The 23265-nt window shown below is 46.2% G+C and overlaps 1 protein-coding gene across 2 annotated transcripts; it reads right to left on the bottom strand.

The window, feature by feature from the left end:
* Positions 1-1408: 1408 nt before the first annotated feature.
* ENTPD5 (ectonucleoside triphosphate diphosphohydrolase 5 (inactive)) lies at positions 1409-23060 on the bottom strand. Of its 2 annotated transcripts, none has more exons than XM_063438973.1 (14): positions 22800-23060; positions 21016-21233; positions 18120-18199; positions 16549-16692; positions 15022-15097; positions 14824-14859; positions 13996-14078; positions 10359-10438; positions 10068-10129; positions 8189-8290; positions 3124-3264; positions 2833-2889; positions 2589-2704; positions 1409-1787 (listed from the first exon to the last, which is right to left on the bottom strand). In XM_063438973.1, the coding sequence occupies exons 2-14, from the start codon at positions 21215-21217 to the stop codon at positions 1710-1712; spliced, it is 1257 nt and encodes a 418-aa protein (XP_063295043.1). In that variant the 5' UTR covers positions 21218-21233; positions 22800-23060; the 3' UTR covers positions 1409-1709. The 2 variants fall into 2 exon arrangements, with proteins under 2 accessions (XP_063295043.1, XP_063295044.1); XM_063438974.1 differs by having other exon boundaries at positions 22884-23060.
* Between the last annotated feature and the right edge of the window lie 205 nt (positions 23061-23265).

The raw sequence follows: 23265 nt of genomic DNA, 5'->3' as shown, positions 1-23265 counted from the left end.
AATCAGCACAAACAGCCTGATGCTGGGGCCGGTAAATCAGCACAAACACAGCCTGATGCTGGGGCCAGTAAATCAGCACAAACACAGCCTGATGCTGGGGCCGGTAAATCAGCACAAACACAGCCTGATGCTGGGGCAGCGTTGAGTTACTTGGATTGAATCCGCAGAATGTTCTGTTATAACTTGGTCTGTGTGATTGGGCTCTCCTTGATATTGATGTGTCTGAGTGTGTAGTTTGCAATTGTTGCTTAAAACAAGGGAACTAGGAGAAATATGCTCTTTGTTTTGATCCAAAGGCTGCAGAACCAACCCAAGCAGTATTGGACCTTCCTCAGCTTTGCCATCTGGTCACGGCTCCCAAATGCCTGTCTTTAGAAGCCACAGGGACACTTTGTTTCCAAATTCCTCTTCACTCGGAATGCCACATTGTAAGGTGGCGGGAGACTAAACTCCTTCCTGTGATTTAACTCCACTCTCTGTCTTTAAAGGCAGTTTTTTATTTTTCCTAAATGACAGAGAACTATTTTTTTTTTTTAAATATAATTTTGAAAAAATATTTAGCTCATTCACTATAGGCAACGGACAAAATGTTTTGGGGTTTTTTTTGGTAAAAAGTTGCTGAAGTTATATGGAGGCTGTCAATAAGCTACAAATGCCCATATTGTTAGTGTGTATGGGTGTATCACAGAGCTCCATAGCAATAAACCTCACAGTAATATGCAGTGTGTATGAGTGTATCACAGAGCTCCATAGCAATAAAACTCCCAGTAATGTGCACTGCGTGAGTGTATCACAGAGCTCCACAGCAATAAACTCACAGTAAAGTGTAGTGTGTATGAGTGTATCACAGAGCTCCATAGCAATAAAACTCCCAGTAATGTGCAGTGTATCACAGAGCTCCATAGCACTAAAACTCCCAGTAATGTGCAGTGTGTGTGTATCACAGAGCTCCACTGCAATAAACTCACAGTAATGTGCAGTGTGTATCACAGAGCTCCACAGCAATAAACTCACAGTAAAGTGTAGTGTGTATGAGTGTATCACAGAGCTCCATAGCAATAAAACTCCCAGTAATGTGCAGTGTATCACAGAGCTCCATAGCACTAAAACTCCCAGTAATGTGCAGTGTGTGTGTATCACAGAGCTCCACTGCAATAAACTCACAGTAATGTGCAGTGTGTATCACAGAGCTCCATAGCAATAAAACTCACCGTAATGTGCAGCGTATGAGTGTATCACAGAGCTCCACTGCAATAAACCTCACAGTAACGTGCAGTGTATGAGTATCACAGAGCTCCACAGCAATAACCTCACAGTAATGTGCAGTGTATGAGTATCACAGAGCTCCACAGCAATAAACTCACAGTAATGGGTATTTAGGCAACATTAAATGTTTTTTAAAATGTGTCTCTATAAATGACTTTAATAGTTTGATTATCAGTTGGTTATAACATAAAATACTCTCAATAACCTCTTCTTGTGGCACTCCTCCCACCACACATACAGTGTCCTGTGACATTAGAAATGATGGGCAGTGTGCATTAATGGGAGCGTTCCATGCATTGGTGGTAGAATGTTCCAATAAGCTGCATGTCTGTCTAGCTGCACGGGAAGTGATAGAAAGAGAGCACGGGCAGTATCGGTGCTCAGACACGCTTTAAGGGTATAGACACTGGCAGCCAAGCCTCCTGATGATGCCCATTGTGTCACTAATGCATAGGCCATAGAACTTGTAAAATGGCCCCCAGGGTCCAGCTGATTTCCACATGGTGCATCTTCTTTCTTAACTGTTGGAGATAAGAGAAATGTCAGTGTACTATGAATATATCCTCCCCCCCCAAGTTATGCGATATAAATCGTGCAACAGATTCTTCACTGCCCTTCTACTCTGAGAATCTGACCAATCGTGCTACAGAATCTTACCCCCCGCCCCCCCTGTTATACTCTTAATAATCTGCCCCAGCTGTACTCCAATAGATTCCCATCAGCCTCTTCTGTCCTAAGAATCTGACCAACCATGCCCCAACAGACTCTCCCCTAGTCCTACTCTACCTGTCCATCAATTCCCTACATCAGATAGTCTCACTTAGTCTATGAACCAATCCACTAGCTCCCCTGTATCTCTCAGCCATTTCCCACCCCCTTATTTCCCTCCAATAAACTCTCCACCAGCCTTGCTATATCAGATACTCCTGGACCCTAACCCAGCCTCCTAGATTCTCCCCCAGCATGCCCAGCTCTGGCATCCTCACCCAGCCTACCCAACTCCTGAGCCCTCCCCCAGCCTGCCCAACTGCTGGGCCCTCCACCAGCCTGCCCAACTGCTGGGCCCTCCACCAGCCTGCCCAACTGCTGGGCCCTCCACCAGCCTGCCCAAGAAGATCTCAGCTGATTGTTCCGTCTCTAGCCTAACTGGGCAAATTGTAGCTTCTTTATAATGGCAATGTATCATGGGAGTTTAAGTTCTGCAAGATCTGGGGAGCTCCTGTTTGCCTACCGCAGTTCTATATTTTTTACATGACATCTGCACAATTACTGTAAGCAGTATTTCTAAGGAATGTGGTTTCTAAGTGTTTGCTACTTGTTACCAGCACAGGAGTCTGGTCCTCAAAGCCGAGGCCTTCTTGTAGTAATGCAGAAATGTATGTGAGGTCCATGCACAGGAAGGGACTGAGAGAGGAGTATCTGGCCATATTCTCACAAACTGCAGAAACAAGACGTTTTATCAGCAAAGCCCCTGCTTTGGATAATATACAGAGTATTTAAACATTGTAACTACATGTCCCACGGGCAGATCTGCCTCTTAACGTACAACTGTAGTGAAATCTTTACCTTCTTCGGCTTTACGAGCAAAATCTCTGACTTCCACAGTGCCGCCCTCCGTGTAATCTGAAAAGGACACACATGATGATATGAGGACTCATCAGCCCAGGTTACACGTCTACTAAACATTTTTGTCCATATAACTTTAATTCATAAATTCACATTATTTAGGCTCATGGCAATGAGCAGTGAATGCCAGTCCACATCCTTCTCTGTTTTTTGTAGACACGGGGATCTCATTCTGGTACACGGTCCTGGACATGGCATGCTTGCTGGAAGCATGAGTTCACGTTATCTCACCGATCAAATCACATTCCGCAGCACGATCGTAAAAGTACGAAAAGGCATAGAATTGCGTGTTTAGAATTTCTGCAACACGATGGACCTTCCCTTTCACAACTGGCAGAACTTCAGAATAACAAGCACTGAACCCAGTGCTTCCTGCATTTTGGGAGAGAAATTGGCACCAAATCAAGGAGAGACCAAACCACAGCATGAAAATTATCAATGAACTGCTCCCTGCTCGCTCTGCGGGTACAGTCTGCTCTGTGTGTGTCTCCCTGCTCGCTCTGTGGGTACAGTCTGCTCTGTGTGCGTCTCCCTGCTCGCTCTGTGGGTACAGTCTGCTCTGTGTGTGTCTCCCTGCTCGCTCTGTGGGTACAGTCTGCTCTGTGTGCGTCTCCCTGCTTGCTCTGCGGGTACAGTCTGCTCTGTGTGCGTCTCCCTGCTCGCTCTGCGGGTACAGTCTGCTCTGTGTGTGTCTCCCTGCTCGCTCTGCGGGTACAGTCTGCTCTGTGTGGGTCTCCCTGCTCGCTCTGCGGGTACAGTCTGCTCTGTGTGCGTCTCCCTGCTCGCTCTGCGGGTACAGTCTGCTCTGTGTGCGTCTCCCTGCTCGCTCTGCGGGTACAGTGCTCTGTGTGTGTCTCCCTGCTCGCTCTGCGGGTACAGTCTGCTCTGTGCGCGTCTCCCTGCTTGCTCTGCGGGTACAGTCTGCTCTGTGTGCGTCTCCCTGCTCGCTCTGCGGGTACAGTCTGCTCTGTGTGCGTCTCCCTGCTCGCTCTGCGGGTACAGTCTGCTCTGTGTGTGTCTCCCTGCTCGCTCTGCGGGTACAGTCTGCTCTGTGTGTGTCTCCCTGCTCGCTCTGCGGGTACAGTCTGCTCTGTGCGCGTCTCCCTGCTCGCTCTGCGGGTACAGTCTGCTCTGTGTGCGCCTCCCTGCTCGCTCTGTGGGTACAGTCTGCTCTGTGTGCATCTCCCTGCTCGCTCTGTGGGTACAGTCTGCTCTCTGTGCGTCTCCCTGCTCGCCCTGTGGGTACAGTCTACTCTGTGTGCCTCTCCCTGCTCGCCCTGTGGGTACAGTCTGCTCTGTGTGTGTGTCTCCCTGCTCGCTCTGTGGGTACAGTCTGCTCTGTGTGTGTGTCTCCCTGCTCGCTCTGTGGGTACAGTCTGCTCTGTGTGCATCTCCCTGCTCGCTCTGTGGGTACAGTCTGCTCTCTGCGCGTCTCCCTGCTCGCTCTGTGGGTACAGTCTGCTCTGTGTGTGTCTCCCTGCTTGCCCTACGGGTACAGTCTGCTCTGTGTGCGTCTCCCTGCTCGCTCTGTGGGTACAGTCTGCTCTGTGTGCATCTCCCTGCTCGCTCTGTGGGTACAGTCTGCTCTCTGTGCGTCTCCCTGCTCGCTCTGTGGGTACAGTCTGCTCTCTGTGCGTCTCCCTGCTCGCCCTGTGGGTACAGTCTACTCTGTGTGCCTCTCCCTGCTCGCCCTGTGGGTACAGTCTGCTCTGTGTGTGTGTCTCCCTGCTCGCTCTGTGGGTACAGTCTGCTCTGTGTGTGTGTCTCCCTGCTCGCTCTGTGGGTACAGTCTGCTCTGTGTGCATCTCCCTGCTCGCTCTGTGGGTACAGTCTGCTCTCTGCGCGTCTCCCTGCTCGCTCTGTGGGTACAGTCTGCTCTGTGTGTGTCTCCCTGCTCGCTCTGCGGGTACAGTCTGCTCTGTGCGCGTCTCCCTGCTCGCTCTGCGGGTACAGTCTGCTCTGTGCGCGTCTCCCTGCTCGCTCTGTGGGTACAGTCTGCTCTGTGTGTGTCTCCCTGCTCGCTCTGCGGGTACAGTCTGCTCTGTGCGCGTCTCCCTGCTCGCTCTGCGGGTACAGTCTGCTCTGTGCGCGTCTCCCTGCTCGCTCTGCGGGTACAGTCTGCTCTGTGTGCGCCTCCCTGCTCGCTCTGTGGGTACAGTCTGCTCTGTGTGCATCTCCCTGCTCGCTCTGTGGGTACAGTCTGCTCTCTGTGCGTCTCCCTGCTCGCCCTGTGGGTACAGTCTACTCTGTGTGCCTCTCCCTGCTCGCCCTGTGGGTACAGTCTGCTCTGTGTGTGTGTCTCCCTGCTCGCTCTGTGGGTACAGTCTGCTCTGTGTGTGTGTCTCCCTGCTCGCTCTGTGGGTACAGTCTGCTCTGTGTGTGTCTCCCTGCTCGCTCTGCGGGTACAGTCTGCTCTGTGCGCGTCTCCCTGCTCGCTCTGCGGGTACAGTCTGCTCTATGTGCGTCTCCTTGCTCGCTCTGCGGGTACAGTCTGCTCTGTGCGCGTCTCCCTGCTCGCTCTGCGGGTACAGTCTGCTCTGTGTGCGCCTCCCTGCTCGCTCTGTGGGTACAGTCTGCTCTGTGTGCATCTCCCTGCTCGCTCTGTGGGTACAGTCTGCTCTCTGTGCGTCTCCCTGCTCGCCCTGTGGGTACAGTCTACTCTGTGTGCCTCTCCCTGCTCGCCCTGTGGGTACAGTCTGCTCTGTGTGTGTGTCTCCCTGCTCGCTCTGTGGGTACAGTCTGCTCTGTGTGTGTGTCTCCCTGCTCGCTCTGTGGGTACAGTCTGCTCTGTGTGCATCTCCCTGCTCGCTCTGTGGGTACAGTCTGCTCTCTGCGCGTCTCCCTGCTCGCTCTGTGGGTACAGTCTGCTCTGTGTGTGTCTCCCTGCTTGCCCTACGGGTACAGTCTGCTCTGTGTGCGTCTCCCTGCTCGCTCTGTGGGTACAGTCTGCTCTCTGTGCGTCTCCCTGCTCGCTCTGTGGGTACAGTCTGCTCTCTGTGCGTCTCCCTGCTCGCCCTGTGGGTACAGTCTACTCTGTGTGCCTCTCCCTGCTCGCCCTGTGGGTACAGTCTGCTCTGTGTGTGTGTCTCCCTGCTCGCTCTGTGGGTACAGTCTGCTCTGTGTGTGTGTCTCCCTGCTCGCTCTGTGGGTACAGTCTGCTCTGTGTGCATCTCCCTGCTCGCTCTGTGGGTACAGTCTGCTCTCTGCGCGTCTCCCTGCTCGCTCTGTGGGTACAGTCTGCTCTGTGTGTGTCTCCCTGCTCGCTCTGCGGGTACAGTCTGCTCTGTGCGCGTCTCCCTGCTCGCTCTGCGGGTACAGTCTGCTCTGTGCGCGTCTCCCTGCTCGCTCTGTGGGTACAGTCTGCTCTGTGTGTGTCTCCCTGCTCGCTCTGCGGGTACAGTCTGCTCTGTGCGCGTCTCCCTGCTCGCTCTGCGGGTACAGTCTGCTCTGTGCGCGTCTCCCTGCTCGCTCTGCGGGTACAGTCTGCTCTATGTGCGTCTCCTTGCTCGCTCTGCGGGTACAGTCTGCTCTGTGCGCGTCTCCCTGCTCGCTCTGCGGGTACAGTCTGCTCTGTGTGCGCCTCCCTGCTCGCTCTGTGGGTACAGTCTGCTCTGTGTGCATCTCCCTGCTCGCTCTGTGGGTACAGTCTGCTCTCTGTGCGTCTCCCTGCTCGCCCTGTGGGTACAGTCTACTCTGTGTGCCTCTCCCTGCTCGCCCTGTGGGTACAGTCTGCTCTGTGTGTGTGTCTCCCTGCTCGCTCTGTGGGTACAGTCTGCTCTGTGTGTGTGTCTCCCTGCTCGCTCTGTGGGTACAGTCTGCTCTGTGTGCATCTCCCTGCTCGCTCTGTGGGTACAGTCTGCTCTCTGCGCGTCTCCCTGCTCGCTCTGTGGGTACAGTCTGCTCTGTGTGTGTCTCCCTGCTTGCCCTACGGGTACAGTCTGCTCTGTGTGCGTCTCCCTGCTCGCTCTGTGGGTACAGTCTGCTCTGTGTGCATCTCCCTGCTCGCTCTGTGGGTACAGTCTGCTCTCTGTGCGTCTCCCTGCTCGCTCTGTGGGTACAGTCTGCTCTGTGTGTGTCTCCCTGCTCGCTCTGCGGGTACAGTCTGCTCTGTGCGCGTCTCCCTGCTCGCTCTGCGGGTACAGTCTGCTCTATGTGCGTCTCCTTGCTCGCTCTGCGGGTACAGTCTGCTCTGTGCGCGTCTCCCTGCTCGCTCTGCGGGTACAGTCTGCTCTGTGTGCGCCTCCCTGCTCGCTCTGTGGGTACAGTCTGCTCTGTGTGTGTCTCCCTGCTTGCCCTACGGGTACAGTCTGCTCTGTGTGCGTCTCCCTGCTCGCTCTGTGGGTACAGTCTGCTCTGTGTGCATCTCCCTGCTCGCTCTGTGGGTACAGTCTGCTCTCTGTGCGTCTCCCTGCTCGCTCTGTGGGTACAGTCTGCTCTGTGTGTGTCTCCCTGCTCGCTCTGCGGGTACAGTCTGCTCTGTGCGCGTCTCCCTGCTCGCTCTGCGGGTACAGTCTGCTCTATGTGCGTCTCCTTGCTCGCTCTGCGGGTACAGTCTGCTCTGTGCGCGTCTCCCTGCTCGCTCTGCAGGTACAGTCTGCTCTGTGTGCGCCTCCCTGCTCGCTCTGTGGGTACAGTCTGCTCTGTGTGCATCTCCCTGCTCGCTCTGTGGGTACAGTCTGCTCTCTGTGCGTCTCCCTGCTCGCCCTGTGGGTACAGTCAACTCTGTGTGCCTCTCCCTGCTCGCCCTGTGGGTACAGTCTGCTCTGTGTGTGTGTCTCCCTGCTCGCTCTGTGGGTACAGTCTGCTCTGTGTGTGTGTCTCCCTGCTCGCTCTGTGGGTACAGTCTGCTCTGTGTGCATCTCCCTGCTCGCTCTGTGGGTACAGTCTGCTCTCTGCGCGTCTCCCTGCTCGCTCTGTGGGTACAGTCTGCTCTGTGTGTGTCTCCCTGCTTGCCCTACGGGTACAGTCTGCTCTGTGTGCGTCTCCCTGCTCGCTCTGTGGGTACAGTCTGCTCTGTGTGCATCTCCCTGCTCGCTCTGTGGGTACAGTCTGCTCTCTGTGCATCTCCCTGCTCGCTCTGTGGGTACAGTCTGCTCTGTGTGTGTGTCTCCCTGCTCGCTCTGTGGGTACAGTCTGCTCTGTGTGTGTCTCCCTGCTCGCTCTGCGGGTACAGTCTGCTCTGTGTGTGCGTCTCCCTGCTCGCTCTGCGGGTACAGTCTGCTCTGTGTGTGTCTCCCTGCTCGCCCTGTGGGTACAGTGTGATCTGTGTATATAGTAAAGGTAGTTTAACACTCACCATCGGACATCCCTCCATATCTGTATGTGACTCCAGCGAAGTTCCACTCAGAATTAAACGCTTGAGGGAGACAGTGACTGCGGAATGTTTGGTTCTGTTGGACTGAGACATTGTGCGTTACTTGGTGGCACTCTATATTTATTATACGTAGATACAGGGAGTGCAGAATTATTAGGCAAATGAGTATTTTGACCACATCATCCTCTTTATGCGTGTTGTCTTACTCCAAGCTGTATAGGCTCGAAAGCCTACTACCAATTAAGCATATTAGGTGATGTGCATCTCTGTAATGAGAAGGGGTGTGGTCTAATGACATCAACACCCTATATCAGGTGTGCATAATTATTAGGCAACTTCCTTTCCTTTGGCAAAATGGGTCAAAAGAAGGACTTGACAGGCTCAGAAAAGTCAAAAATAGTGAGATATCTTGCAGAGGGATGCAGCACTCTTAAAATTGCAAAGCTTCTGAAGCATGATCATCGAACAATCAAGCGTTTCATTCAAAATAGTCAACAGGGTCGCAAGAAGCGTGTGGAAAAACCAAGGCGCAAAATAACTGCCCATGAACGGAGAAAAGTCAAGCGTGCAGCTGCCAAGATGCCACTTGCCACCAGTTTGCCCATATTTCAGAGCTGCAACATCACTGGAGTGCCCAAAAGCACAAGGTGTGCAATACTCAGAGACATGGCCAAGGTAAGAAAGGCTGAAAGACGACCACCACTGAACAAGACACACAAGCTGAAACGTCAAGACTGGGCCAAGAAATATCTCAAGACTGATTTTTCTAAGGTTTTATGGACTGATGAAATGAGAGTGAGTCTTGATGGGCCAGATGGATAGGCCCGTGGCTGGATTGGTAAAGGGCAGAGAGCTCCAGTCCGACTCAGACGCCAGCAAGGTGGAGGTGGAGTACTGGTTTGGGCTGGTATCATCAAAGATGAGCTTGTGGGGCCTTTTCGGGTTGAGGATGGAGTCAAGCTCAACTCCCAGTCCTACTGCCAGTTTCTGGAAGACACCTTCTTCAAGCAGTGGTACAGGAAGAAGTCTGCATCCTTCAAGAAACATGATTTTCATGCAGGACAATGCTCCATCACACGCGTCCAAGTACTCCACAGCGTGGCTGGCAAGAAAGGGTATAAAAGAAGAAAATCTAATGACATAGCCTCCTTGTTCACCTGATCTGAACCCCATTGAGAACCTGTGGTCCATCATCAAATGTGAGATTTACAAGGAGGGAAAACAGTACACCTCTCTGAACAGTGTCTGGGAGGCTGTGGTTGCTGCTGCACGCAATGTTGATGGTGAACAGATCAAAACACTGACAGAATCCATGGATGGCAGGCTTTTGAGTGTCCTTGCAAAGAAAGGTGGCTATATTGGTCACTGATTTGTTTTTGTTATGTTTTTGAATGTCAGAAATGTATATTTGTGAATGTTGAGATGTTATATTGGTTTCACTGGTAAAAATAAATAATTGAAATGGGTATATATTTGTTTTTTGTTAAGTTGCCTAATAATTATGCACAGTAATAGTCACCTGCACACACAGATATCCCCCTAAAATAGCTATAACTAAAAACAAACTAAAAACTACTTCCAAAAATATTCAGCTTTGATATTAATGAGTTTTTTGGGTTCATTGAGAACATGGTTGTTGCTCAATAATAAAATTAATCCTCAAAAATACAACTTGCCTAATAATTCTGCACTCCCTGTATAATGCAGTCTTTTGTTAACATTTCTGCACACCTGCTGCACATATTTTAATTAATAATTAGCAGCTACTGAAAGTGTTGTCACCCATTGAGAATAGGAAAAAGAGACTTAATACAAAGTAGAAAAATGCTAAAATATAAGGGGAAAAACGATGAAATATTACCTTGAGAAGCAGACGCTCCGAGGATTGCCAGTCGAGCCACCTTCAGCCCCAGCCCCAAATAACTGCATGAAACACACACAGGTCTGTCAGTAACCCGCTCCCGCACAAAATCTCAACTGTGTCTGAGTCCAACCCTCCCTCCACCATTAGACACAGCCCATCCCAAAAAGGACCGGCCCCACAGGTAAACTCATTAATTATTGTCTTTATTATCTTTCATATTTCAATGATTTTTATTATGAAAGCATTAGCTCTATAATAATGACATTTAAATACTCTCTGTCAGCTTACCTGTGTGTGTAGAGGCGGTAAGTGCTGTTAAATAGTTCAAACGTAGATAGAAATCTTGGTGGAGTCTCATCGAAGGTAGCCTGGAGAGAGCAAGGGAGATCCGGGACAGTCAGCGTGGATTATTCCAAGCACCATGACCACTGCAGTGATTTGAAGGGGCCATGGTCCCTGGAGCCACTTCAAAATGCACACTCACAGAGTTTAAGAGTCTGCTGCTGGCCGTGTAACTCTACCAGGGAGCTTTGCCAGGGCACTGCTGGCATTGTTACCACTACAGTAGGCTCTAGCGGTTATATTGCTTGGAGTAAGCCTTTAAAACCAGGAGTGGGGGTACACGAAAGAGGGTGGGACAGAGAGTATATAGGGGATCCAGCTTAGGACACTGCAGGAATTTATTTTAAAATAAAGTCTAGTATTATGATAAATCTCGGTAGTAATTTAGGTAAAAGGAAAGACTCCAGTTTGTGAAGTTAAGCTGCACTTAATCCAAGAGACAGATATTTCCAAATACCACAAAATGGGGGGGGAAATCCTCTTTATTGAATGCAAAATATTCGGGATTCTCATTGCATCAACAAATATTACAATTATAATATTAAATAACTATAATAATAATATTATTTGTTACATCCTTGAAGATGTAAGGCTAGTTTCCAAGTTTTTTGCACAAAGCAGCCTTGAGCAATATAAATACCAACAGCTAATAAATGAAATAAACAGAATGTTAATCCTGATCGCTAATAACCCCTTTAACCCCTTAAGGACACATGACGTGTGTGACACGTCATGATTCCCTTTTATTCCAGAAGTTTGGTCCTTAAGGGGTTAAGGACACCCCTTTCCGAAGCTCGCCTTACCCTTAAAGACAACCCTTTCCGAAGCTCGCCTTACCCTTAAAGACAACCCTTTCCGAAGCTCGCCTTACCCTTAAGGACACAAGCCATTTTTGCATTTTTTGCTATTTGTGTTCAAACGTAATTTTCATCTCTGTCATTTATTACACCAACACATATTATACATCGTTTTTTAGAAGGCAAACAGGGCTTTAATTTGATGTCACATATACATAGATACATTCTCATTAATTATAAAAAAAAAATGGAAAAACAATAATACTGTGTGTAGGATCATATGTATAGGATTTCAGCTTAATTTTGAAAGTTACAGGTCACAAAATACAAAGACTAAAATAAAATTTCATTGTGAAACAATTTTAGAAGTTGGTAGGTTTGTCTTGTAGGTTTAGTAGCCATCACAGAAAACAAAATTGTCACACAAAAGTATATATTTATATAAAGTAGACATCACAGGCTATTTACCTAAGGTTAGTTTGACACTTTTTACATAGCCATTTCATCTGCTAAATATTGGAGTAAAATTGTGTTTTTTCTGTATTTTGGCATACGCACATATAACAAGGTTTTTGTAATGTGTATTCGTAAAGCTGGTGTGTGCTATTCCTACACAGAACCCCATATTGTGTTCAGCTACATTTGCTGAGTATAACGATAACCCCATTGTATGCCTTTGGCACTTTTCTGTAAAGCTACAGTGCCATATAAGAGACAAGGCTATTTCAGTTTCTATAGTTAGAAATTTCGTAGATGGATTTGACGGGCCTAAATCTCATTTTAGGGTATTATAGCCGTTTGACTGTTCAAATAACCCCACAAAGGGCTTTCATTTGATAAAGCAGACTCCCCAGGGTATCTTATATGGCGTATATTTTGCCTTAACTTGTCCCTATTTTTACACCAATTTATGTCAATGTTTGTGGTCAGGGGGGAAAAAATTGCATTTCTTACACTTGATATGTACCACTGTTGTAAAAATCCCAAAATTATGCTCAATTACATCTTCTGAGTAAAACAAAATGCCCAATGTATTACCTAGACACTATTATGTGAAGTTACAGTGCTGTAAAAGAGACGTGACAAGTTCAGGTTTTTAAGTGTGAATTTTCATTGAGGATTTTGATGCGTCCGTGTCCCACTTTGAAGCACTTGAGCAGGCTACATATTACAACAACACCATAAAGATATACAATTTCTTAAAGAAGACATCCCAGGGTATTTCAAAAGGCATATTTAGCGTGGGATCATTTTTCCGCTAGCTTGTACCAAGTGTAGTGGCATTTTTTCTGCCTTTTTGTCACACAAAGTGAGTTTGCACAGTATATTTTGCAAACCTTATGTGTGCTACGACTGTATAATACTTCATATGTTGCTCAGCTATGTCCCCTTAGTACAGTAACACCCCCATATGTACCTTTGCCAGGTATATGTGGATGTTGAAGGGGCACATTTGAGAAGCAGCCATTCAGTTTTTTTCTAACTTTGAAGTTTTACGCTGTGTCCATGTTCCATTTTGGAGTAGTTTAGCTGGTTGGTTATTGAAACTTCCCCACAAACACATACTATTTATTAAACAATGCACCCTGGGGTAATTCAAAAGGCATATTTTGAACCTTAGCGTGGGATCATTTTTTCTCTAGTTTGTTCCACTAGTTTGTTTGTATTTTTTTACTTTTTTAAACTTTTTTTACGTTAGCCCCTAGCTATCCTAACACCAAATTCCCCAATTCGCCACTAACTTCCACCCACCCCAGCTAGCTAAATATATCAAATATATAATTTTAATACATTTAAATTAATTAATAAAATTTTAAAAAATCAGATCACAGTAAAATGTAGTTTGCCAATAACCTTTCAAACTCCACATGCCTGCACCATAAACAAACCCTTTTTCCCCTTTCCCTAAATTTAACCCCTTCAAAAACCTCAACGAGGGGGGAAAAAAATACAGATTTCACCCCCCTTAAAAATTAAACACACCATGTACCCGAATAATACATTTAAAGTGACACTTCACTACCCAAATAAAAATCATGGTTTATTTAATTATGCAATCCCTCCCTTCGATCCTCACCCAGACTTTCTGTGGCCGTCCAATCACAGACTCCCAATACAGCTCAATGAGAAGTCTTTGCAAGGCAGGTGCTCTGGGCAATTACTGCCTCTTGAGCTTATCATCACTGAGCTAACCAAACCAGGAAGTAACAGGACCGGTTGTCTGATTGACAGCCAGGGGGTGTAACAAGGTTCATCTATAAAAGTTACAATTTCTATTGAAATCTGCATAATGAAGAGGGGACACTCTGAACCCCTAAAGCAGTTTAGCTTGCTGAAGTGTTTTGTGTCTGAAGAGTGTCCCTTTAACCCATCTCTAACCATATACACAATAATTCTAAACACCTTCTCTTATATCACAATGATATAACCTCTCTCAATCTTTTAATCCTTCTTATACTAAACACCCTATGTAATATAGTTCTGACATTAATCCCTATATATTCTTAGCCCCCTTTACCATAACCACTTCTAACATTATTTTTAACTCTGCGTCCATTTACAGCTGCATACACTAACTATATTCACATACTCAAACACAAGATAGATATTTGCACATACATACAGTATACGTACATGCAGTTTCAATTGTAAAAGTTGAATACATGTTTTCTATAGGTTTTTTTATGCTTTTAATGCATCGGGGATCTTAGAATTCTGCTCCTACAAGTACCTGACTTATAAATCCGTCCAGCGTGGGTTTAATGATCACAGAAGACGTAGCTTACCTTAGAGAGTGGTAGGAAGGTGACCTGAGTGGACCCCCCTCCAAGATCTATTATCCCCACCGTGTGATGGCCATTCAGGCGACCTGTAATATCATATAATCATCATCTTGTATGTATGCAGTTTATAATATGTTCTGTGCTCCTACTGCTCACCAATGGCTTGTGTGTTGTCAATTCTAGACAGCCCAACACACAAACCTCAGTATTATATGAATGGTCCTAGGGGTGGCTGGGCTTAACGTATGGAAGTATAGAATGCAGTTTGCAAGAGATAACAGACAAGAGTAACAGTGACAGGTACAGGTCGAGGAGTACATGGAATCAGGAGAATGGTATATCAGAGCCAAAGTCAGGGATCAATAAATCAGAATACACACACAGCAAATCAAAATGCCCTCTCTGGTAAACGAGACCACGACATGGCAAAAAGGAGTGGTCAGAGTGGCCTTATATAGCCCTAGTTCTGTTTCTATTGGTCTGCGTCAAAATGACGCCAAAACGTGCCCGGCCTGATCGATACCGACTGGCATGGTGTACAAAAATTACACAGGTGTTGGGCTATGGAAATAACATGACAATGGGAGAAGTCTGTGTCAGAATCAATGACAAAATGACGCCAGAATTATGCACAGGGTCAATACGCATGCGTCAATGTTCGGAGCGCACAGGAGCCATGATAGGTGATCACTTGTATAATATACAATACTTATTACACACCTGTATAATAATCTATATTTAAATATAATATTTATCTACCGGTATAATTGTTCATAACTTAATCTAATACTACCTCAGCTGCGTAATAACCTGTAGTTAAAAGTTAGTTACCCGTCAGAAAGTTCACGGCAATCCACGCCAATATTCCTACAGAGAAAATATGAAGAGATCATGGGCTGGGACGATTGCTCAGTCTGCGGCAATTCAGAAATAATAACTCAAAGGTGCCAGACATTATTAAACAGTGACTTAAAATCCGTCAAGAATGGCGTTAACTGGAAATAGGATGAATTAAAAATAAAAACTAACCTTCGTCTGTTCCGTCCATTATACTGACACTGTCATCAGGGACCAGGAAAGGAGATTTCCGGAGAATGCGGCGAACCTGATAGAAGACAAAGATCAAACAAGATTTATTCTTTAAAAACAAAACACTCCCTGCACTCCACTCCAAGTGAGCTAAATATCCCCTGCACTCCACTCCAAGTGAGCTGAACACCCCCCGCATTCCACTCCCAGTGAGCTAAATATCCCCTGCACTCCACTCCCAGTGAGCTAAATATCCCCTGCACTCCACTCCCAGTGAGCTAAACACTCCCTGCACTCCACTCCCAGTGAGCTAAATATCCCCTGCACTCCACTCCAAGTGAGCTGAACACCCCCTGCATTCCACTCCCAGTGAACATCCCCAAACTCCACTCCCAGTGAGCTAAACACTCCCTGCACTCCACTCCCAGTGAGCTAAATATCCCCAAACTCCACTCCCAGTAAGCTAAACACTCCCTGCACTCCACTCCCAGTGAACTAAATATCCCATGCACTCCACTCCCAGTAAGCTAAACACTCCCTGCACTCCACTCCCAGTAAGCTAAAACAATCCCTGCACTCCACTCCCAGTAAGCTAAAACAATCCCTGCACTCCACTCCCAGTAAACTAAAACAATCCCTGCACTCCACTCCCAGTGAGCTAAACACTCCCTGCACTCCACTCCCAGTAAGCTAAAACAATCCCTGCACTCCACTCCCAGTGAGCTAAACACTCCCTGCACTCCACTCCCAGTAAGCTAAACACTCCCTGCACTCCACTCCCAGTAAGCTAAAACAATCCCTGCACTCCACTCCCAGTGAGCTAAATATCCCCTGCACTCCACTCCCAGTGAGCTAAATATCCCCTGCACTCCACTCCCAGTGAGCTAAATATCCCCTGCACTCCACTCCCAGTGAGCTAAACACTCCATGCACTCCACTCCCAGTGAGCTAAATATCCCCAAACTCCACTCCCAGTAAGCTAAACACTCCCTGCACTCCACTCCCAGTGAACTAAATATCCCATGCACTCCACTCCCAGTAAGCTAAACACTCCCTGCACTCCACTCCCAGTGAGATAAATATCCCCTGCACTCCACTCCCAGTAAGCTAAACACTCCCTGCACTCCACTCCCAGTGAGCGAAATATCCCCTGCACTCCACTCCCAGTGAGATAAATATCCCCTACACTCCACTCCCAGTAAGCTAAACACTCCCTGCACTCCACTCCCAGTGAGCTAAATATCCCCTGCACTCCACTCCCAGTAAGCTAAACACTCCCAGCAATCCACTCCCAGTGAGCTGAACATCCCCAGCACTCCACTCCCAGTGAACATTCCCTGCACTCCACGCCCAGTGAGCTGAATACCCCCTGCACTCCACTCCCAGTGAACATCCCCTGCACTCCTTTCCCAGTGAATATCCCCTGCACTCCATTCCCAGTGAACACCCCCTGCACTCCACCACTCCCAGTGAACACCCCCTGCACTCCACTCCCAGTGAACATTCTATCCCGTGGCCCCCACTCACCTCTGAAAGCAGGGCTTCTGCTTGGTGTTCAGGGAGGAGTCTCAGACCAGCTGTTGCTTTAAAGATTACAGGTGTGCGGTGCCAGTGTGTGCCAGGGACTACATTCTGTGCCAGATCGAGCAACATGCGCACAGTGTCTGCCCCCTGAGAAACAAGGTATAATGGCATTCAAAGTGCGGTCGGCCATATTGATCAGATAAACAAGGACAATGAGAGCTATGCTAATTGTCAGGGGGATGATGCAAAATGGATGCTGGAAGCCATGTTGTTTTCCGTTTCATAAAAAATATGGGAAATTAAAGGGGAACTGACACTTATAATGTGTTTATTTAGACCTAGAGAAAAGAGGAGACTGTGGCGAAACCAACCTCGCCACTGTGAACTGGAGGAGCCTGGTTGCCCGCCTGCTGCCTTTGGATTATGGACCGGCAGTTAAACGGTTAATTTTACTGTACAGAAAGATTTATTCCTTCCTTTCTGCACAGCCGTTCGGTAGATTCTATCTACCGAACAAACAGCCTTTTATCCGCCTCCCCAGAGCCGTGGGAAGCCGGCCGGCCACACAATGGCGGTGTTTTGGAGCTCCCCAGGCAGCCAGCGCTTTTCTGCCCAGCTTTCATGCACTAGAAGCGGACACTTTTACGTGCAGGCACCGCTGAGCCTCCAGCCCCCTGGTTCCTATTCGGGACAATTTAGACAAACACCTGGAACTTCGGTAGTTTGTTTTATGTGAATGTTGTAACCCAGATAGCCTGCCATGGAGCCTATTCGTGTAATTAAAGACTTTGGCTCCATGGCAATTAAACTGTATTCGTGTGGTCTGAGTGCCATTCACCTAATAATGTGCACTCAGACCTGAGCTATCTGGAGATATGTTACATGTCTGTGTTTTATGTGCAAAAAGTAACTTTGTGTATTTTAAAGTAATATTGTATCTGTGTTCACCACGTGCATACTGGAGTCTTGCCTCTGTCCTGGGAGATAATTGAATTACTTCTCAATTATCTCCAGGGCAGAGGGGAGGAAGCCAGGATGCATTGTGGGAAAGTATTGTGACTGGATGTCCTAAAATGATACATGTCTGTCTGTTGTTACAGTCTCCCATTTGGTCCCCTAGGGGAGTGTCCACCAGGTGGGAGACCTGCATAAATACTGGGCAGGTAGCTCTCATTAAACAGGTTCTGCTTGACCCTCAAACCGAAGTGTCTTCTCGTATTTGGGGGAATTGGATTGTATGCTGATTGCCAGGAGTGTAAACGGATTGTATGCTTTTCCTGTTCAGCTATTCCAGTGTTCGTGTATTTCCAGTTCGGGAGATTGGGGAATTCAAGTGTGTGCAGTTCGGGAGTTGGAGGATTCGTGTAGTTTGGAGTTCGAGAGCTTGGTGATTGCAGTAGCTGCTGGTCTATCCGGAAGGAGATTATCGCCTAAACGTTTTTTATCCTCTTGTGAGCGAAACGGTTCGTTACAGAGACATTAAACAATCTTTCTATTTCTCCTTCTGATATACAACGTGTGCCCTGGCTGGGCCTTGATTGATCAGGATTACATAGTCTGGAAAGACGTCTTACTTTTTCTGGTTGATAAGCGAACGAAGAAAGTCCAGGTTTCACAGATTCAAATACTTCCCCAAGAAGCTGCAGTGGAGACCCTGGCCAGAGAGCAAAAAATGAAGAATATGGTGTTTTATTACAAGTCAATACAGAGTTATATTCCAATGGTGTAAGTAAGAGCTGCTTCACTCAACTTCATAATACGCCATTACTGGTAGCAGCTGGGTCCTCCAAACCATGAATATGAAGAATAAAAGGGGGGACCCAAACCAGTCACCTGCCTATAGTGCCAGCAGCGTATTCTGTACCGACTTACAATTCTACAAAGGGGATATTTACCGGGAAAGAAGCAAGCTTGCAATGTGCGAGGTTATATATATAGCACCATCATATTCTGCCACACCTTACAGTTATAGAAAGGGGATATTTACAGGGAAAGAAACAAGCTTACTATTTCTGAGGATTGCTATCCATCATTAACATAGAAACATAGAATGTGACGGCAGATAAGAACCATTCGGCCCATCTAGTCTGCCCAATTTTCTAAATACTTTCATTAGTCCCTGGCCTTATCTTATAGTTAGGATAGCCTTATGCCTATCCCACGCATGCTTAAACTCCTTTAGAGTATCATCCTCCGCCATTATACACCATACAGCGTCATTATACACCATACAGCGTCATTATACATCATACAGTGTCATTATACACCATACAGCGTCATTATACACCATACAGCGTCATTATACACCCTACAGCCCCATTATACACCATACAGTGTCATTATACATCATACAGTGTCATTATACACCATACAGCGTCATTATACATCATACAGTGTCATTATACACCATACAGCGTCATTATACATCATACAGCGTCATTATACACCATACAGCGTCATTATACATCATACAGCGTCATTATACACCATACAGCGTCATTATACACCATACAGCGTCATTATACATCATACAGTGTCATTATACATCATACAGTCTCATTATACATCATACAGAGTCATTATACACCATACAGCGTCATTATACATCATACAGTGTCATTATACACCATACAGCGTCATTATACATCATACAGTGTCATTATACATCATACAGCGTCATTATACACCATACAGCGTCATTATACATCATACAGTGTCATTATACACCATACAGTGTCATTATACACCATACAGCGTCATTATACACCATACAGCGTCATTATACATCATACAGCGTCATTATACATCATACAGTGTCATTATACATCATACAGAGTCATTATACACCATACAGCGTCATTATACATCATACAGCGTCATTATACACCATACAGCGTCATTATACACCATACAGCGTCATTATACATCATACAGCGTCATTATACACCATACAGTGTCATTATACACCATACAGCGTCATTATACACCATACAGCGTCATTATACATCATACAGCGTCATTATACATCATACAGTGTCATTATACATCATACAGAGTCATTATACACCATACAGCGTCATTATACATCATGCAGCGTCATTATACACCATACAGCGTCTTTATACATCATACAGTGTCATTATACATCATACAGTGTCATTATACACCATACAGCGTCATTATACACCATACAGCGTCATTATACACCATACAGTGTCATTATACACCATACAGCGTCATTATACACCATACAGCGTCATTATACATCATACAGCGTCATTATACACCATACAACATCATTATACACCATACAGCGTCTTTATACATCATACAGTGTCATTATACATCATACAGTGTCATTATACACCATACAGCGTCATTATACACCATACAGCGTCATTATACACCATACAGTGTCATTATACACCATACAGCGTCATTATACATCATACAGCGTCATTATACACCATACAGCATCATTATACACCATACAGCGTCATTATACACCATGCAGCGTCATTATACACCATACAGCGTCATTATGCACCATTGAGTGTCATTATACACCATACAGCCCCATTATACACCATACAGCGTCATTATACACCATACAGCATCATTATACATCATACAGCGTCATTATACACCATACAGCATCATTATACATCATACAGCGTCATTATACACCATACAGCGTCATTATACACCATACAGCATCATTATACATCATACAGCGTCATTATACACCATACAGCGTCATTATACACCATACAGCGTCATTATACATCATACAGCGTCATTATACACCATACAGCGTCATTATACACCATACAGCGTCATTATACATCATACAGCGTCATTATACACCATACAGCGTCATTATACACCATACAGCATCATTATACATCATACAGCGTCATTATACACCATACAGCGTCATTATACACCATACAGCGTCATTATACATCATACAGCGTCATTATACACCATACAGCGTCATTATACACCATACAGTGTCATTATACACCATACAGCGTCATTATACACCATACAGCGTCATTATACATCATACAGCGTCATTATACATCATACAGCGTCATTATACACCATACAGCGTCATTATACATCATACAGCGTCATTATACACCATACAGTGTCATTATACACCATACAGCGTCATTATACACCATACAGCGCCATTATGCATTATCATCCATCATATATCGTCATCTGTTATACATCATTCATATCATACATCACATACCATCACCCGTTATACATTACTATCACTCGTCATTACCATAATTCATTATTTGATACAAATGCAAAAAGAAAATTGCAACTAATAGTAAATATCTATGAGTATGCCAATAACTGCACAGTGATAGCTCTATGTCATACTTTGTGAAACCGTACTAATTCAACTTATGTTCATCCATCGCACAGTATTCACCAGATCAGAACCGGTACCTGTAGTTTTCTGGGTGAAAGTGTACACGTGTATCCGTGTCCCGGTGGTTCCAGCGTCAAACACAATTCCATATATTGAATCTGAGATTTGCCGGTGCATTGCTGATGGAAGACTGTGTTCGTCTATTACCGACGAGCAGAATGCAGTAAGAATGAGACACATAGACCATGATGTAGATATGAATGATATTCGCCACCTCATCTTTTCATAAATTCACCTTCAGTACAAAGAAAACTGTGTCAGCCATATTGTCCAGTGAGATTCAGCGCACCCTATCCCCCATGCAGAATGCGGTCTAAACAATCTTGATCACATATCCAGCACGCCCCATCCCCTCACAGAATGCTGCTAGAACAATCCTGATCACATATTCAGCACGCCCCATCCCCTCACAGAATGCTGCTAGAACAATCCTGATCACATATTCAGCACGCCCCATCCCCTCACAGAATGCTGCTAGAACAATCCTGATCACATATTCAGCACGCCCCATCCCCTCACAGAATGCTGCTAGAACAATCCTGATCACATATTCAGCACGCCCCATCCCCTCACAGAATGCTGCTAGAACAATCCTGATCACATATTCAGCACGCCCCATCCCCTCACAGAATGCTGCTAGAACAATCCTGATCACATTCAGCGCACCCCATCCCCTCACAGAATGCTGCTAGAACAATCCTGATCACATATTCAGCGCACCCCATCCCCTCACAGAATGCTGCTAGAACAATCCTGATCACATATTCAGCGCACCCCATCCCCTCACAGAATGCTGCTAGAACAATCCTGATCACATATTCAGCGCACCCCATCCCCTCACAGAATGCTGCTAGAACAATCCTGATCACATATTCAGCGCACCCCATCACCACACAGAATGCTGCTAGAACAATCCTGATCACATATTCAGCCCGCCCCATCCCCCATTATTACAGTATTGTCCCATATTGTACATCCATTATTTATCACTGCGCTGTACAGTTGTCTCTTGTTTATTATGGTGCCTTGTAGTTATGAATTTATTCCTGTGCTGTATAGACATTTTGCTATTTCTAATATTTTGGTGTGGTACAATTTATCACTATTCATGGCGGTCATACAGTTAATGAGTAGCGCCATTTTTATAGACTAGGGTCTTTATGTCACGCCATCCTCTTGGCCCACCCTAAAGGAGTGAGGGTTAAAAAAGAGCTGTGCAAGGTGAGGCCTAAGCCACTGGATACAGTTTTGTCCATATTTGGATACAGACGGGAAAGACACACAATCGGGGATGGAGGAAGCCATGGTCAGGATTTGGTTAATGATTAGAGAGGAGTGATATCGACGAACACTTTACATTTATAACGTATTCAGCTGGCTTTATTGTCACTGAAATCTTATTGACACATTCTGCTGCTTAGTGGGTAGAATAACTCGGCTATAATGATCCCAATTGAGAATTAGTAACTTAATACATTAGGAACTGGACTGGTATTTAGAGGATGGCTATTTATACACTGGGGCGATTAAGACCTGGTCGGACCCTGGAAGTCACATAAGGGGCCCTTTAGGGAAATCAATGTATATTTGCTCACAAAGATAATGAAAGGACACCGTCACATCAAAATCAATATTTTTATTTAGACAAGAGGCCTTGCATTGATTGACTACTACTGTCTAGTCCAAGACTGCCCAGGCATCACCAAACCAACGGGCCCTGTAGCAAGTGCCCCATTCTCTCTTGGTTGACCCACAGTGTCCTTCTTTCCTTAAACTGTGCAGGGTTATCCAGTCTACTTACAACAGGTAGGTAACGTGTGTATGTTACAGCCGTTCACTTCACCAGCTCGCTTTTCGCAGGGAGTTGCTGGGTACTGCTACTTACTGCTTTAGCCCTTTGGGTTTCTGGGTAGAATGTGTCCTGCGCTGCCAACATTTCATACCTCACAGCCTCATTCTGGCTCACATTAGCAATATTTAGTTATACCATGTAACTGGCAATTATGGCAGAATCAGATATTTAGCTCAAATAGGGCCTCCCGCTACGATGCAGAGTTAATATTTGCGGAGAGAAAAATCCGTTCTAAAGTACAATGTGTCCATAGGTCAAACTCCACACTTAGCAAAGGGTTAGCGTGTTTCACATGTGAAAAGACGTAATGCAAACACACGGGAGGGAGACGTTACCACGAGCAATGTAAAACACGTTTAAAATAATTATTAAAGGGTACAGGTCATAATGCAAGAAAAGACCCCATAGGCAGCAG

Source organism: Pelobates fuscus, chromosome 13 (assembly GCF_036172605.1).
Source record: "Pelobates fuscus isolate aPelFus1 chromosome 13, aPelFus1.pri, whole genome shotgun sequence".
In the NCBI taxonomy this organism is placed as follows: Eukaryota; Metazoa; Chordata; class Amphibia; order Anura; family Pelobatidae; genus Pelobates; species Pelobates fuscus.
This window is presented reverse-complemented; position numbering and strand designations above follow the sequence as displayed.

Bases quoted from the DNA above. Each gene is read 5' to 3' on its own strand.
- ENTPD5 (XM_063438973.1), bottom strand. From the start codon at position 21,217: ATGAGGTGGCGAATATCATTCATATCTACATCATGGTCTATGTGTCTC. The intron at 10,439-13,995 runs GTAAGCTACGTC...TGCTCTCTCCAG, and splicing joins CCTTCCTACCACTCTCTAAG to GCTACCTTCGATGAGACTCC. The intron at 10,130-10,358 runs GTAAGCTGACAG...TGTTTCATGCAG, and splicing joins TACCGCCTCTACACACACAG to TTATTTGGGGCTGGGGCTGA.